Source organism: Ciona robusta, chromosome 11 (genome assembly GCF_009617815.1).
Source record: "Ciona robusta chromosome 11, ASM961781v2".
Lineage (NCBI taxonomy): Eukaryota > Metazoa > Chordata > Ascidiacea > Phlebobranchia > Cionidae > Ciona > Ciona robusta.
Window position 1 is genome coordinate 5,523,925 of NC_143245.1, and position 16,640 is coordinate 5,540,564.

Sequence of the window (16,640 nt, forward strand, 5' to 3'; positions counted from 1 at the left end):
ATCTGTGTATTATCTAGTAATAGGCAGCTCATGGGCCTGTGCGACTATTCCAGCTTGCTCTCTATTATTAAACATATGTCTCAAATCTCTAATGCGTTTTACCATAAACTCACGCAGGTTTGATTGGTTTTTCATTTTATTTGCCTTCACACATCATACACACACAAAAAATAAGTTAAACTGTGCCGTTATGATCATGCGGAGTCGTCCTAAAAAAAGTTTAGTAGTTAGAAACAGTTTAGTAGTTAGAAACTATTTTAAAACGTTGCGAAATTATTTACCTAGTTAGATCCCTTTGTATCACGAGCCTTGGATCTCATCTTGTTAAGTTGTGATTCCGCCATTTCCGCTCGCTCTTCTGCATCGTCTAATTCGTGCTGGAGTTTGCGGTATTTGCTCAAGTTTGTGTTGGCTTGTTCCTCCTATAACGAACAATCATGAATTAAGATATTAAAAAAGATCGCATGTCTAATGTCTTCAACTTACCGCTTCTTCAGCTTGTCTCTTGTATGTTTTCACTTTGATCTGGAGTTTATCAACAAGATCCTGGATGCGTGTCAAGTTCTTCTTGTCTTCTTCACCTTGGTACGACACTTCCTTCAATCGTCGCTCAATTTTTCGTTGGCTTTTCACTGAGTCACCATTGCGACGTTGTTCCGAATCAAGTTCATTCTCAAGTTCCCGAATCTAATTTAATAAAACGTTATGAACAATATTCGTTTATAGACACACCGCGTATTATGATGTAGTGAAACTTACTCTGGTCTCAAGTTTTTGCACTTGTTTCTTGCCACCCTTGAGTGCGATGTTTTCAGCTTCATCAAGTCGTTGTTGAAGATCTTTAACGGTTTGTTCCATGTTCTTCTTCATTCGCTCCAAATGAGAGGACAGATCTTGCTCCTTCTTCAATTCTTCCGCCATGGTTGCAGCCTATGTAAAAAATAAAGTTCAAATTCATTTACTCGTCTTATATATAAGCTACACAGTGAGTTACGATGCGTATACTTACATCAACGATCGCCTTTTTGGCTTTGTCTTCAGCATTCCTTTGTTCTTGAACTGATTCCTCAACCTCTCCTTGCATGGTTTGAAGTTCTCCTTCCAACTTTCGCTTCTGGTTGATAAGAGCGGTGTTTTGTGTGTGAAGAAGGTTAGAACGTTCGCTGCTTTCAAGAAGTTCGGTCTCGGCCAACTTTCGTCCCCGTTCTGCTTGTTCAAGAGCAGATCTGAGCTCTTCAATCTCAGCAGTAAGAAGGTTTCCTCGTCGTTCAATTACAGCCGATTGCTCTTGAAGATCTTCAGCATGACGTTGAGCTTCATCCACTTGCATTTCAAGATCCTGAAAATAAATTGCATTGGTAAAATCGATTACATAAAAGTTAATGTCGTATGTTTACCTTAACGTGGGACTGAATAGACTTGGCTTGTTTTTGCGCTTCAGATGCTTGTCGGTTGGCGTGACCAAGTTGGATTTCAAGATCATTAAGATCACCCTCCATCTTCTTCTTGATCCTCACAGCTTCTTGTCTGGCCTTGCTTTCGGAATCAAGAGTGGTTTGCATTGATTCAATTGATCGCTGTTGGTTGCGACTATAAGAAGAACAACATTGTTACAAAAAGAAAACTTTACCTGTTTTAGTTTAAATTGTGACTAACTTACCGCTGGTTGTCAACTTCTTCTTCCTTTTCAGCAAGTCGTCGTTCAAATTCTTGTTTAATTTGTGCCAACTCAACCTGGAGACGAAGAACCTTTGATTCTTCACCTTCAATAGCTCCTTCTGCCTCTTCAAGCGCAGACTGCATCTCGTTTCGTTCATGTTCGAGTGTTCGCTTTGCTTTCTCGAGTTCATGAATGCTCTTGCCTCCTTCTCCAAGTTGATCGGTGAGGTCAGCAATTTCCTCTGTATAATTAAACATTGTTTACATATAATGAACTTATCCTAACAGTATAGGTTTTTTTTAAGTATTGCTAACCTTGCAAGTTCTTGTTTTCTCTCTTTACGGTTTCTAGAGCGTCAAGAGATTCTTCATAAGCGTTCTTCATTTTGAACAATTCAGTTGAAAGACTTCTGGCTTCCTTTTGTGATTGTTCGAGCTCAACTTGAATCTCTTCTGCTTTTTGTTTGTGTTCGGCAAGAATCTAACAGAGATAATATACACGGACGGTTAAATGTATGTCGTATAATGGCTGACGACTTTTCGTGTTCAAACTACTCACCTTGTCAAAGTTTCGTTGCTTTTTATCCAAAGCAGCAGCAGCTGAGTTCGATTTTTCCAAATCGATGGTCAAATCTTCAAGTTCGCTCTGCAGTCTGTTCTTGGTCTTATCGAGACTGGATGCTTTGGCTTGCATTGCTTCTACCTGTTCTTCGGCCTCTTGAAGACGAATGGCAAGCTTTTTCCTGGTAATTATATTGAATTAGGCTTGCTTCACGTTATATTCTCATCTTAACTTACTTTGCTTCTTCCAGTTCTTCGGTTCGTTGGATCGCATCAGTTTCATATTTGTTTCTCCATTGAGCAACTTCAGCGTTTGCTTTAGATAACGCTCTTTGAAGTTCAGCTTTAGCTTCTTGTTCTTCTTCGTATTGTTCCCGCAAGAGGTCGTTGTCGTGCCGAGAAGCCTAATTGGCAATGTCAGCATTTTATATATTTATATCAAACCAAGAGGTACAATTATTATACCTGAACAGCGTGCGCCAATGCAGCTTTAGCTTTGGTCTCTTCTTCAACAACTCGTTTCAACTCATCAATTTGCTGAGACGAGCTGTTTTTGCTTCGAGTAAGTTGCGCCATCAAGTGCTCACGTTCCTCTAGTTGTCGACCGAATTCACCTGAACATTCATTTGTTATAGCAACATATTCGTTAAAAATAAATATTAGTACATATATTAAACCCACCGTTCTCAGAGGAGAGACGAGCTTTAGCTGCGTTCAACTCGTTAACCTCCTTGGTAAAGTTGTCGTTCTTCATCTTTGTTTCATTTAACTGCTCCTCAAGGTTCCTAGCCATCTTCTCGTAGTTAAGCTTAGCTTTAGTGACGCTCTCCACGTTAGAGGCGAGGTCATCAATTTCCATCTTCATTTCACTCTTTTCTTTCTCAAGCTTTTGTTTGACTCGTTGCAGGTTGTCGATCTTAAAATTGTAAAATACATAGGTAAAGATCAACAAAACAAGACATAACTTTACGAAAATACCTGTTCGCTCATTTCAGATGAGGTGTCAGCATTTTTCTTTCTCAAAGTTGAAACGGTAGCTTCATGTCCCAAGTTCGATTCTTCAAGTTCTCGTCGCAATTTAGCGAATTCGGCCTCACGTCGTTTGTTCAACTCAATCTGTTAACATTTGTAATATTAAAATCAAATTTTGCAAACAATTAGGAATATTTTGCCAAAACAAACCTGAGCAGCAGTTGCACCTCCAGCTTCTTCAAGTCGTTCGCTCAATTCTTCCAATTCTCTAGAGAGATCAGCTCTTTGCTTCTCAACCTTAGCACGAGCTGCTCTTTCTGCTTCCAATTCCTCTTCGAGCTCTTCAATTCTTGCTTGAAGCTCCTTGATCTTCTTTTGAAGTTGAGACACAAGAGCTTGCTCATCTTCAAGCTTAGTGGCGAGCTGACTGTACTCGAATTCTTGTTTCTTAAGTTTCTCCTCAAGACGTTGCTTATCATTCTCAAGATCCATAACGGTTTCTTGAGTAAGACGAAGATCACCCTCCAACTTTCTCTTAGTTCGCTCAAGCTCCATGCGAAGTTTCTTTTCTTGTTCAAGAGAAGCCTCCAACTAAAACACAACGTTTAGATTAGATTGTTTTATTCTAGCAATGGATTTGTTTTCAATTGAATGGTTAAATTACTTACATCGTCAACTTGTTGTTCAAGTTTAGCTTTTTGTTTGGTCAAGCTGTTGACTTTGTCCTCCTCTGATTGTAGGTCATCAAGGGTTTGTTGATGGGCCTCCTGTAAAGCTTTCTTTTCTTTTTGGAGCTTAGCGATCTGTTCATCTTGTGTTGCTAACTCTTCTTGAAGATTTTTAAGCTAAAGGAAGATAAAAATAAATTGTTAAATTGTTTTTAAAACTAATAACAAAAACTCCTTACCTTGTTCTCAGTTGCGTGCTTCTCCTTTTCAACTTTAGCCAAAGTTATCTCAAGATCATCGATATCCTTTTTCAACTCTGAACATTCATCTTCAAGTTTTCTCTTCTTTGATACCAACTCATTATTGAGCTCTTCTTCATCTTCTAATCTTTCAGTCAGTTCTTTGATCTTTCCGTCCAATTCAACTTTGGTTTTGATGAGTTGATCACATCGATCCTCACCGTCATCGATTTGGTCTTGTTGCTGCAATATAAACATGATAAAAATTCGCTTTATTAAAGGTTACGCAGCTATGGAAATACACTTACCGCTTGCAATTGCATAACAAGATCATTCTTTTCTTGAATAAAGGAGACTTGCATCTCTTCCAATTCCTTTCTTCGCTTGGTTTCTTTTTCCAAGTTGACTTTAGTTTCAGCAAACTCTTTCTCCATTTCTTCAAGTTCCTTAGCAGATTCGGCAGTCTTCAGAAGGGGTTTGATCTTGAACATAAGCTTCATCCACTCGCAGTTCGCCATTCCGAAGAATGCTCGTAAGTTGGATTGGATGATTCGACATGCTTGTCTGCAGACGAGAGTTTGTTAATGGGCGTATTGGTTTATAATTAAACTAATCTGAAACTCATATATATTTTACCTTCTTTCAATCATCTTCTGGTATTCTTTTCTCATAAGCATTCCTCTCATGCGAGCTTGGAGAAGTTTGAAGATAGATGCCAGCTTGTTGTCTCTCAGCTCTTCCAGTCTACCAATCATACCAGCTCGGAAGAAAACCTGGATGAATTATGTTGTCATTTTGCTCAGGTATTTGCAAATCACAGTCATTGTTAAACAAACCATACCTTCGTATGACCAAGCTTGTACGACTCATGGTCGATGTCAATACTACCGAGTAACTTCTCCGATGCTTTCTTACTATCCATGAATTGACCTTCTGGAGCGGCATTGGGGTTCAAGATTCGGTATCTGTGAACATTATCATTGGTATATAGAACAAATTAAAGTAGATTAGTGCAAACAATAACAGAGGGATTAAATGTTTTTTGTACCTCTGCTTGAAGTCTCCGTACGGAACTCTGTTTGGGAAACCTTTTCTGCAGATACGAATACCTTCCAGTACACCGTTGCAACGGAGCTGGTGAAGTACCAAGTGAGATTCCATCTCTCCCGGGCATTTTCGTTCATTAGGAATAAGACAACGCACGAAATGTGGTGCAGTCGATCTAAAATTGTAATGTAAATGTTACGCACTTACTTTCTTTGGTATGAGTTATGTATTAAGGACTAACCGTAGATTGGTCATGAGACTGTTAAGCGACTGTCTGTGAAGAGATGATACAGTCATGAAGGAGCCGCCCTTCTTTCTCTTTCCTCCTTTGCCGCCACCACTTGCAGCTGTAAAATCAATTATTCATTGTTTAATCCTATCCAGTGATGTTATCAATGTAAATGGGATGATAAACTAACCTTCCTCTGGGCTAATATATCCTTCCCAGATAGTTTGCATCAGTTTCAATGATGCCTTCTTATAAAGATCGACGACACTGTTGTTAAGTGGATCCTTGTTTTTTTCTAACCACCCGCAAATGTTGTATGCCACCTGCAATTAATTTGTTTTCAAATAAACCGAGATTAGTAAGTTTATATTTGGACTTACGGTTCCCGCATAATGGTAAAGTTCGAAGTGGGCTTCGTATTTTGTCTTCTTTACTGGCTTTCCGAAAGCTTTGCTTTTGCCAAGATGGTTTTGGTACAACTTATCTTTGAATGTATCATCAGATGCTTTCGGAAACATGCATTCTTCCTCAAGAATAGACATAATTCCAAGTGGCTAAAATTACATAAACAAATATTAGTATATTTCGAATCCATATTCTTGGTTTAATTTTTATTTGAAAATTAAAATTAACCTTTTCGATGAGTTCAATGCAAGCGGCCAAGTCCATTCCGAAATCGATGAAAACCCAATCAATTCCTTCTTTCTTGTATTCTTCTTGTTCCAATACGAACATGTGATGGTTGAAGAATTGTTGAAGCTTTTCGTTCGTGAAGTTGATGCAGAGTTGCTCGAAGCTGTTGCTCTGTGTATAGTGTTTGGTTGATGTAAGTTTCAATCCTTTCCTTTAACTGAGATTATTTTACTTACATCGAAAATTTCAAAACCAGCAATATCCAGCACACCGATAAAGAAACTTCTTGGTAGTTTGGTGCTCAGAGTTTGGTTGATAAGTTTGACCAACCAATCAAAGTGACGACCGAACAAACCTTTGCTGAGAGCTCCCATACCATAGCTCACCTGTACATAGTTTTATTTGTTAAAACAAACTTTGAATTGGTATTAAAACACACTTTTCAATGTTGTTTTTGTACTTTACCTGGTTACAAGATTGCCCCTTGGTAACATATTCGTTTCCGACCTTTACACGAGGGTGACAAATGTATTTGATGAAGTCGGCAGAGTTCAAACCGAAGAGATAAGCAACTTTGTCGGCATCTGCAGTAAAAATGTATATAAGTTTAAAGAATCGTTTCAATGATTTATCGGAAAAAGTCAACTTGAAATAATTTAATATATACGAAAATTTGGTTTTAAGTATAACCTTCAGTGCCGTCAGGTTCAGCTTGTTCCTCTCGTTGTTTGTTCTTGAACTTCATATTCTGTTGGTGCATAATACCAGCCATGATTCGGTAAATTCCGGTGATCTCTTCTTGGTTGAAACCGAGTACACGGAAAGCATCCTATACAATAAGTGAATAAATAAGATTCTCTGCAATGTATGAATGTATTTGCTTATGTTTGTACTTACGTCTGTAAGCAACAATTCTGCACCATCATCCAAGTTATCGACAGACACGACACCCTGAGAAATGGATTTGTAATCGTATGGATCCTTGGTTACCAGCAGTTGATCTGTGGAGCGTGTGAATATGTTACAAGTCATATAAACACCGATTGTGTATATATAGTACGTTGAGGGAAACCTTTAGCATATAACATCCTAATCGTGTTTTAAACAATTAACAACGGTCTATGGAAGTCGTGAAGATACACGGTTTTATGTTTCAATTTTTTGACAGTAATTTGTTTACTACCAAATGGGACAAGAAAATGGAACGAAGATGTGTCCCATCTTCCGCCACCCAACATTAGACAACACTTACCGATAAGTTCTGGTTTGGATCCGGAAATGATCTGGTAAAAGATGTGGTAGTTTCTTTCACCCTCTTGTTGGTAGATCACACGGGATTTTTCAAGCAGGTCTGCATTGTAACAAGAGACGTAAGAAATTTTATATTCTCAGGTAAGATATTAAACTAAGATAATAACTTACAATGTTCAATATCTCCTGACGCAAGAAGCCCAGTGCTGCCGAAGTGAATTCGAATAAACTTACCCTGGAAGATTAATATGTTATTAAACACATCTTTTGGTGAAACCAACAACATTTTAGGTTCTACTTACGAATCGGGAAGAGTTGTCGTTTCTTACAGTCTTAGCATTACCGAAAGCCTCCATAGCTGGGTTACATTGAACGATTTGATCTTCAAGTGTTCCCTATGAATGTATTCAAATTGTTTTTATTTTAAGCTGAGGCCAGTATACTTTATCGAACTTATATTTGATGCAAATTTTACCTTGCCGTCATCTTGAGAAGCTCCATATGCGGCAACCAAAGCGAAATACTGAATAACTTTCTTCGTGTTCACAGTCTTACCAGCACCAGACTCTCCTCTGTAATACACGTTAGTGTTATGTTTAATTATTCCTATAATTATAACATGCGTAAGCCAGCGTCAAAATACTTACGTGATCAGCATGGATTGGTTTTCTCGGTCTGAAAAATAAATTTGCGTTTATTATTTGAAGATAAAACATTGGTAATAAAGATTTGAACTACCCTTACTTATTACCTTTTAGCATATGATAACGCAATTATTTTATTTTTTTTAAAAAGAATAAAGTAAAAACAATAACACAGTTTCGGTTTTCAAATACAGTCATATAAGTTCTTGTTAAATCGATTTTATAATTTCATTTCTGATAAAACTGTTCTGTATAGTTTACACTTACTCATCAACATCTCCGTGTAAGCGTTATCAGCGATGGAATAAAGATGGGGAGGCATCTCAGTTCGTCGCTTTCCCTTGTAAGCAGCAATCACGTATGGAGCGTACACGGGCAACATCTTGTACGGGTTAACAGTCACGCAGAAGAGACCAGAATACGTCTAATAAAATAAGATCGTGTAAGAAATACGTTAAGGTGATACACATTTATTAGTAGACGTACGTAGATCATGAAAGATTCGTATCGGGATCGAAGATTGTTAAGAACGCTGGCTTCGTTAAGGAAGGTCATGCCGGCCATGTCTTCGCATTTCTCATATCGAGGCGGGTTCATCTCTTGAAGGTCGTCTTCTTTCACTGTCATTTCCTGGAAAGTAGGCAGTATTTAAAAACCCCGCAAGATTTTATGTAACTTTCTTATCCTATGTCACATTTTCGTGCTGTACCTTTCCTTCAGCGATTGACTTGATCGTGCATTTTCCTTTCTCGGTCTTGATTAGTTCTCCTTTCACATAAGCCTCAGCTTTGTCCGGGAACCAAACATACTTCTTGCCTAAATTTAGTTTTCGTTTACACAGAATACTCTTTCAAACTATACAGAAAAACCTAACGAACTTACCGTCCGGTTTTTGAGTCTGGTTTTCAATGATTTTTTCTCGGCTCAATCGGAGGTACTGGGCTGCATCTTGGCATGCTTCGTAATCGAACGACATCTTGGCAAAGTAATTGTGGGATTGCTAACAAGTTAGAAAATCTAAGATGAAAGTTGTTAAAATATTGTATACAACGACGGTCATTAATTAAACGCCTATGTAAAATGCACTTATTGTTAAGAGGTATAGTAGGGTGGAGGAAGATGGGACACCTTTTCATTCTATTTTCTCCTCCCATTTGGTCGTAAACAAAGAAAATGCAAAGATTTATAAAACCGTATCCTCACGACTCCCATATAGTTCGTTGTTTTTTATTTAAAACACGATCAAGATATTTGGATATTATGTGCTAAAAGTGTCCCATCTTCCCCTCTACCCTACTATATATAGCAACACTGATCTCTGCAGATGTAGTTCTAGTTCCTGCTGCTGAGACTGCACAAAACAATTGTGATTCAAACGCTTCGGTTTACCTGTTTATAAAGTCAACTCATTATCACCTACGAAGTGAAAACGCAGCTGCAGTTCCATGCCAGCTGTAACTATCAACACCATCGACGGCCAGTATCCAGCGAAGCTTTGAATAAAACAATATCAATGATTAAAATATATACAGTAGGGTGGGGGAAGATGGGACACATTTTCTTATACTTTTTTATACTTTTGATATCTAAAAAATGTTATAAACGTTCTAATAAAACTAAAAAACAGAGTTTGTGCTATTTTACAAATTTGTTTAGCAGTAAGTGATTTTAAATTATAACAAGACTGACGAGTGTTAAGTTAGACAAATGGTTTAGGTGGTCTGTCATTTGTTATGTGTAAATTATTTTTCGGTGTCGTGATATATTCGTTCGGATTGATATATTTGTATCGGGCGCTATTGCGCATGCGCCAAGACGCTACTACGCATGCGAAGTAGGTCGGAACAAATACAATGACCACCCGGTCCAAAATTCTTACGACCCTCGGTTGAAAACGTTCCAGACACCATGTTTACAAGTTGAAACTTTAGTTTTTAATATAAATTCAGCCGAACTATAAGTATGTTATTGGTAGCCTAGAATAGGCAAGTACTGCTAACAAACCTAATTTAGATTAGTTTAATAGGTTTATTTTACTTAACTTACTAACACAGGATGTCTGGCGTAATCAGACATAGCGACGACAACAGTACAGATGGTAGAAATGTACATTGAATCGGTGCAAAAGGTATTTCGTAATATTTTGCCCCGGAACGTTTTTCAACCGATACTCGAAGCCACACTCACCTATCCTGAAAGACATACAAATAAAAAACAAATTATCTTGACGTTTTTTATTATCTTTTTTTCAATTTACCAACATATCGTAGGGTAGGGAAAGATGGGACACCTTTAGCACATAATATTCAAATATCCTGGTCATGTTTTAACAATAAACAACAGTCTGTGGGGGTCGTGGAGATACGGTTTTATTATTCTTTGAATGTTTTATGTTTACTACCAAATGAGATTACAAAATTGAATGAAAATGTGTCCCATCTTCCCCCACCCTACTATATGTCGAATTATTGAATGTTACTTTTAACCGATTCACGTATAATAGGGTGGGAGAAAATGGGACACCTTTTTATTCTGTTTCTCCGTCTCATTTAGTAGTAAACAAAAAACATTCACAGATTTATAAAACCGTAAACTTATGACTCCCATACACCGTTGGTAATTGTTTAAAACACGATCAGTATGTTTGGGTATTATGTGCTAAAGATGTCCCGTCTCCCCCCATCCTACTATACGAACTTATACCAAAAGATAACGCAATCACAAAGCTGCCTTTGCAACTCGGTAATAACACAAATGAACCATGTTGTGCGGGGGTTTAGCATTAACAAAAGGTTTTTGACCAGTTGCTTCGTCAACATATTGCAAAAGATCTATGCTTCTTATGATCTTAAAGCCAATTTTTTTTGCTAAATTCGCAGAGGCATTTGATGTTACATATCCCAGAGCAACATCGCATTTTAATTCCTTTGCCAAGTCCATGTACACTTGCATTAGCAAAGTTGCCAAGCCGAGCCGAGCATACGCAGAGTCCACAACCAGAATGCGACCCATCAGAATTTTTTGAACTCCAAGCTCACTGAAGATATTTCCCCCCATAAGTTTCTGTAGCACATCTCCTATTGGCTTTTTCCATTTGTTGTTAGGATCATCATTTATTATCGAAACGCCTTGGCTGTAATCTGATTGAACTTCTAGCTTGTTTAATGCGGCACCTACAAGTCTACAAGAGTTCTTTTCAAAAATTCCAACCGAAAATCCGGTCTGCACAAGTTGTTTAGCTTTTAAACGGTCCAACTGAACAGCCTTCTCTGAACAAATTCCCAATGCTTTTCTTGTTTCATCGCCTGGTGAATAGTGGTTAGCGACCAATGCTTGCGTTTCAAGGACATTTGCTTTTGTTAGTCGCTGAATTGTAAAATTACTCCAACCTTTCTGAAGAATATTTGCCGGGTATCTCATTTTTAAAGCTTTTTACTTAAATTAAGCACCGTGTTTTGTTTTAATTTTTACTTTGGTTTATATCTGACCAAACACCTGCATATGATACAGTTAAAAGTAGTTTAAACATTTTCCATTTGACCAGAGAGAGCAAAGAATGATTGATAAGGTAAATATAAGCTGTTTTCCGCCTTTCAACAAAAGGAAATTGTAAACAAAACCTAAAAAGATCGTTTAAATTCATTGCGAAAGTCACCGCTTTGTAAGATTTTGGAAACAAGATGGCGGCAGTTGTACTACTCGGTGTTTCTACGACTCTGGTCTGGAACCCAATGGCGAGTATGTGTTATGAGTTTTATCACTACATATTTTGTATACGTGTAGTGTGACGTATATATGAACTTTCCTGTATAGAATTGTTTTGACCAGTGCGTTTTTTTTTCATCATGCGTCTCAGCGATTTTCTACGAGTTGTTGACATGTAAACTGCTTTTTAAAACTAGATATGCTGTATTAGGAGGTCCCGATACTAGTAATGCTACGTTTACCCTTACCTGCCAAAGGCGACACTGAATGCCTGCCAAAGGCGACACTGAATTTTAAAATAAAAACTCATTTACGTTAAAGAAAGACTTAAGAAGTTATATAACATCTTATGTCTGCTAACAGCTCAACACAAACGCCACTGATCGACTGAATACAACTGCAACAAAAACAGTAAAACAACCTTTCGTCAACACAGTACAACGAGAACTAACCAAACCAAGCAAGAAAAAACGCGCAGTTAGTGCGCTGAAGGTAAACAACCGACCAGCGGCAGCAAACACGCAACAACGTCAATCCAGCGTAGAAACATTTCTCGTCCCACTCGGCAGTAAACAAAGAATCATAGAACTATATTCTCACGACTCCAGGATCAGGATACTTGGATAATATGCGCTAAAGGTGTCCCATTTTCTCCCACCCTACTATTTATCCTAAAGATACAGCAATATAAACCATATATAGGGCTCCAAAATGTGTATAAGTGTCAATTACACACTAACACTAAATCCACGGATTTCAGCTTCTTCTCGTGGATTGCATAAACAGGGTCTGATGTATATAGGCATGGCGGCTATAACTGTACCTGTAGGATCAACGCGGTACAAACTAATCTGTAAGATCAAATATTGAACTAAACCGAACTGGTCTGTAATATTTGTCACAGAAACACAAAACAATCAGGTCTTAGTATCATGTACCTTTATCCTCTTATGACGGTTCTTCTTCAAAGTTATTTTATGTACGTCCTGTCTGCTTATACCACTAACCAAGAATAGGCAAATTGACGAGCATGTTTTTCACGGACGACTTGTTTCCTGCACTTATTTTAACGTTTCCGCGTGTTCCTTTATTGCCGTTGGTCTAATTAATTGCTGCGTGTCACGTGTCGCGCTTCTCCTCTTTCTAGTTTTGCGTGCATCCGGGGAGTTCTTGTCTATTGTGTTGGTAATTATTGTTTTATTGCATCGTTGGGAAGTGGCTATATGATTTTGAACGAACTGGTTTATCGTTTAGAAAAGCCGTATTGGGTGGTTGTCTTTATCGAGTTGTTGTTGTCGTATCTAGTTGTTGTTTATGTGGTGTAACAGTTTAATGTATATTTTAATTTCATTCATTTTTAATTTTTTATGCAGTTTTTATTATAGTTGAGTTGTTTTGGTCTTTATAGTTCAGTTGTAATCAGTGTACCTTATAACAGACTACGGCAGTTAGGCCCCGCGATTGCCCGTTAAAGCAGCATCCCGGACCAAACCACCGTTATCAAACGTAACACTACCATTCGACTTGTAGAATATGCGCCTATTTCATATACAGTATAGTATGTCCTACGTAATTAAATAATTGTCGTCTTGAAATTTATAACAAAAGATATAGTAGGTTGGGGGAAGTTGGGATACCTTTTCATTTTATTTTCTCACCCAATTTGGTAGTAAACAAAGAAAATGCAAAGAATTATAAAACCGTATCCTCACGACTCCCCTAAATCGTTGTTAATTGTTTAAAAGACGATCAGGATGTTTGGATATCATGTGCTAAAGGTGTCCCATCTTCCCCCACCCTACTAAACATATACAATCACAAAGCTGCTTTTGGAACTCGGTAATAACACAAATGAACCATGTTGTGCGGAGGTTTAGCATTAACAAAAGGTTTTTGCCCAGTTGCTTCGTCAACATATTGCAAAAGATCTAAGCTTCTTATAACCTTAAATCCACCCTTTCTTGCTATTTTAGCAGAAAAGTTCGAAGTTACGTATCCAAGGACTAGATCACAGTCCAACTCTGATGCAAAATTTATATGAGCTTGAATTATTAAAGTTGCAATACCAAGTTGGGCATACGCCGAGTCAACTACTAGAATGCGGCCTACCAACATTTTTTCAGCTTTTAGCTCACCAAAGACATTTTCACCAAGTGACTTGTGCACGTCTAATATTGGCTTGATCCATTTGCTGTTGTTATGGTGTTCATTTATCACTGAAAAACCACGGCTGTAGTTAGATCTGGCCTCTATTTTGCTTAAAGCAGCACCGACCAGTCTATTAGAACTCTTTTCAAAAATACCAAGTGAGGCTCCATTTTGAATTAATTCTTTAGTTTTTATTCGATCAAACTCAGTGGCAATATCTAAAGAGATTCCCAATGCTTTTCTCATTTCGTCTTGTTTGGAAAAGTGATTAGTAACCAACGCTTGCGTTTGCACAATGTTTTCTTCTGTTAGTTGCCGCACAAGAAAATTACTCCAATTTTTTGTAGAAAAGAAAACTTGGTTTCTCATTTTATGAGCAGTTAATGCTTTCATACACTTCATGCTGTATAAAGTACAATTTCAATTAACAAATACAACGTTAAATAGATTTAACACTTTGTGTAACCGCAGTGATGTGCACTCACACCCCATACTCCTCCTGTTGGTTTCTTTAAACATAACGTCACGTCTTAATTACGCTCAAATCCGAGGGGAACGGTTCCATTGGGCAATGCTCAAAAGTAAAACAGCATAAAAATTAAAAACAATGTAATACAAACCGAGAATTGTTTTCAATGGCAACAATGCAAGAGATAATACTCATTCTATCAAGCTTACATTTAATATCTTTAAGATCAGAGTCCAACATGCGAATAAACACATGTTCATATACGGACTCTGGTTAAGATTATATACACTGTCTGCTTAAAGTCGGTTACTTTGACGAACTGACTAAAAGCACTAAAACTAAACTGACGCGCAGACACAACACTTCTCCATTGAAGTGTATTTACTTGAATCTCTTTGCTTGAATGTAACTTTCAAGCGTAACCTCGTTCAGGGTCAATGGGTTTTAAGATTTTAAAAGATTTTTATGAGACACGACTAAGCTGAAATAAGTTTACCGCGTAGTAAATTGATAAAGCATAGGTCACTTACTAACATCGTAGTTTAGCTTCCTTTTTCTTTCACTCGCCACGCAGGACAACGTATCTACAGTTTATATTGAAACTCGAAACAATATAACATGTATATATACCTAATAATAAAATTCACTCTTTTTTAACAAATAACAACGTTTTCCAGTCAATATGCGAATTCGTAAACAAAACAACACATAGAAGTTATGTTTTTAAAATTCGTATCAAACGTGCATCCGCTTTTTAAACACAAGGTATATCGTTTCATACGTTTATTGAACTGTCAGTTGGTACGTTTCATGAATAAACATCATTTTCGCCTGCGTGTTATTTATCATGCTCTTGTCTAGCGACGCCGACGTGTTTTAAATTACATCATTTTATACGATTTTCGTTCTAGCTACGTTTTTAATGACGTTCGATTATTATGTTAAGGCAATACGGTTTTAGAATTCATTCATAATTTACCTACAAGCGTTATGTTCTTTTTGTAAATTAAGGTGATCATAGGAATTCACAGTTGCGCATGACTATATAGTTTATCTTTGTAACTATTATATTTTTGAGGTAAATTATCAATAAACCGGTAATAACTGCTATATACTCTTTCTCTAAGTTGTAAAATTTTAAAGGTTTGTCAAAATATGGTGACTTTTGAAGAGTATCAAACAAAAAAGGCAAACTTTTACTTCAGAATTTTAACTATGGATGATTTCGTTGAAGCTCAACAGCTGGTTTTGACACATTATTCACCAAGGGAGCAGCTTAGACTTGCTTTAAATGTTCCACGTAATGAGTTGAATGCTATTGATAGTTATAGAGTGGAGAGTTCCATTAAGCAAAATGCCACAGTCGGAGCATTTGAAAGTAAAACTGGGAGATTGGTTGGCCTTCAAATGAACAAGCTCGTCACGCAAGCAGATATTAACAAAACAGATCCGGAAATGGTTAAACTGGATGCTAAATATCCCTGGAGATCTTCAATCAGAAGATTAATGACAAAACTGTACTGCGTGGATCTGTTTCAGTTCTTTGGAACTGACCGGCTATTTTGGTTGCATATGTTAACTGTCCACGAAGACTTCACAAGACTAGGATTAGGACAGCAGTTAACTATGAACAGCGAAAAACTCGCAAAATACATTGGATACAGCATCATTGTCACTAAACCTACTTCTGCATATTCAACAAAACTGGTGAAGAATCTCAATTACTCTTTTACGTTTTCTTTGGACGTCCAAGAGTATGTGGATGACGTCACAGGGGAAAACCCCTTTAAAGCTATGACGTACCCACATAACATTCTCTCTCTATGTCATCGGCGACTTCTGGATTAGTGTTTAAAACACAAAATATATATATATAGTAGGATGGGAGAAGATGGGACACCTTTTCATTCCATTTTCTCGTCACATTTGGTAGTAAACAAAGAACATTCAAAGAATTATAAAACCGTATCCTCACGACTTCCATAAACCATTGTTAATTGTTTAAAACACGATCAGAATATTTGGATATTATGTGTTAAAGGTGTCCCATCTTCCCCCACAGTACTATATATAAGAGTGTCATCTCGAAAATACTAATATAGCTCATTCCTTTGCGACTACTTTGGTACCACATTAGGCCTAAATACGCTTACTTTTTTTCACTAGTCTACACAATCTATCTACCGTTATGTTAATGAACTTCCAACAAACCATCTAGTGTTCTGAGAGCTTGCCTGTATCACATATAAAAAAATCATGTGTAACATGTTACATGTTTAACATTTTTTTTCAAAAAATATTATATTATATATTTCTGCCAGCTAAGCCTGACCAATTTTATAAAACAGATAGTATAGGCTATTTGTTCCGATAACCTTAATATCAGCATGACAATATCATGTACAAATGGTACGC

The 16,640-nt window shown here is 37.3% G+C and overlaps 4 protein-coding genes across 4 annotated transcripts; 1 reads left to right on the plus strand and 3 right to left on the minus strand.

Annotated features, from left to right (window-relative positions):
• Nucleotides 1–118: 118 nt before the first annotated feature.
• LOC149728695 (myosin-6-like) lies at nt 119–9,316 on the minus strand. The gene is made up of 38 exons (XM_089888275.1): nt 9,293–9,316; nt 8,786–8,920; nt 8,613–8,719; nt 8,390–8,533; nt 8,171–8,327; nt 7,907–7,934; nt 7,735–7,831; nt 7,562–7,654; nt 7,431–7,494; nt 7,261–7,359; nt 6,906–7,009; nt 6,699–6,837; nt 6,474–6,592; nt 6,245–6,394; nt 6,009–6,179; nt 5,756–5,929; nt 5,566–5,698; nt 5,388–5,493; nt 5,148–5,321; nt 4,941–5,064; nt 4,736–4,872; nt 4,408–4,663; nt 4,100–4,342; nt 3,861–4,037; nt 3,403–3,783; nt 3,199–3,336; nt 2,902–3,136; nt 2,686–2,834; nt 2,458–2,624; nt 2,219–2,402; nt 1,975–2,140; nt 1,661–1,901; nt 1,398–1,590; nt 1,010–1,339; nt 760–930; nt 487–687; nt 282–422; nt 119–209 (listed from the first exon to the last, which is right to left on the minus strand). The coding sequence occupies exons 2-37, from the start codon at nt 8,877–8,879 to the stop codon at nt 282–284; spliced, it is 5,787 nt and encodes a 1,928-aa protein (XP_089744401.1). The 5' UTR covers nt 8,880–8,920; nt 9,293–9,316; the 3' UTR covers nt 119–209.
• Nucleotides 9,317–10,095: 779 nt separating this feature from the next.
• On the minus strand, nt 10,096–11,787 carry LOC149728696 (uncharacterized). The gene has a single exon (XM_089888309.1). The coding sequence runs from the start codon at nt 11,321–11,323 to the stop codon at nt 10,622–10,624; it is 702 nt and encodes a 233-aa protein (XP_089744435.1). The 5' UTR covers nt 11,324–11,787; the 3' UTR covers nt 10,096–10,621.
• A 1,043-nt stretch (nt 11,788–12,830) lies between these two features.
• LOC149728697 (uncharacterized) lies at nt 12,831–14,306 on the minus strand. The gene has a single exon (XM_089888307.1). The coding sequence runs from the start codon at nt 14,156–14,158 to the stop codon at nt 13,424–13,426; it is 735 nt and encodes a 244-aa protein (XP_089744433.1). The 5' UTR covers nt 14,159–14,306; the 3' UTR covers nt 12,831–13,423.
• Nucleotides 14,307–14,625: 319 nt separating this feature from the next.
• On the plus strand, nt 14,626–16,259 carry LOC149728698 (uncharacterized). Its single transcript, XM_089888311.1, has one exon. It carries the CDS (start codon nt 15,381–15,383, stop codon nt 16,071–16,073), a length of 693 nt encoding a protein of 230 aa, XP_089744437.1. The 5' UTR covers nt 14,626–15,380; the 3' UTR covers nt 16,074–16,259.
• The last annotated feature ends 381 nt before the right edge of the window (nt 16,260–16,640 follow it).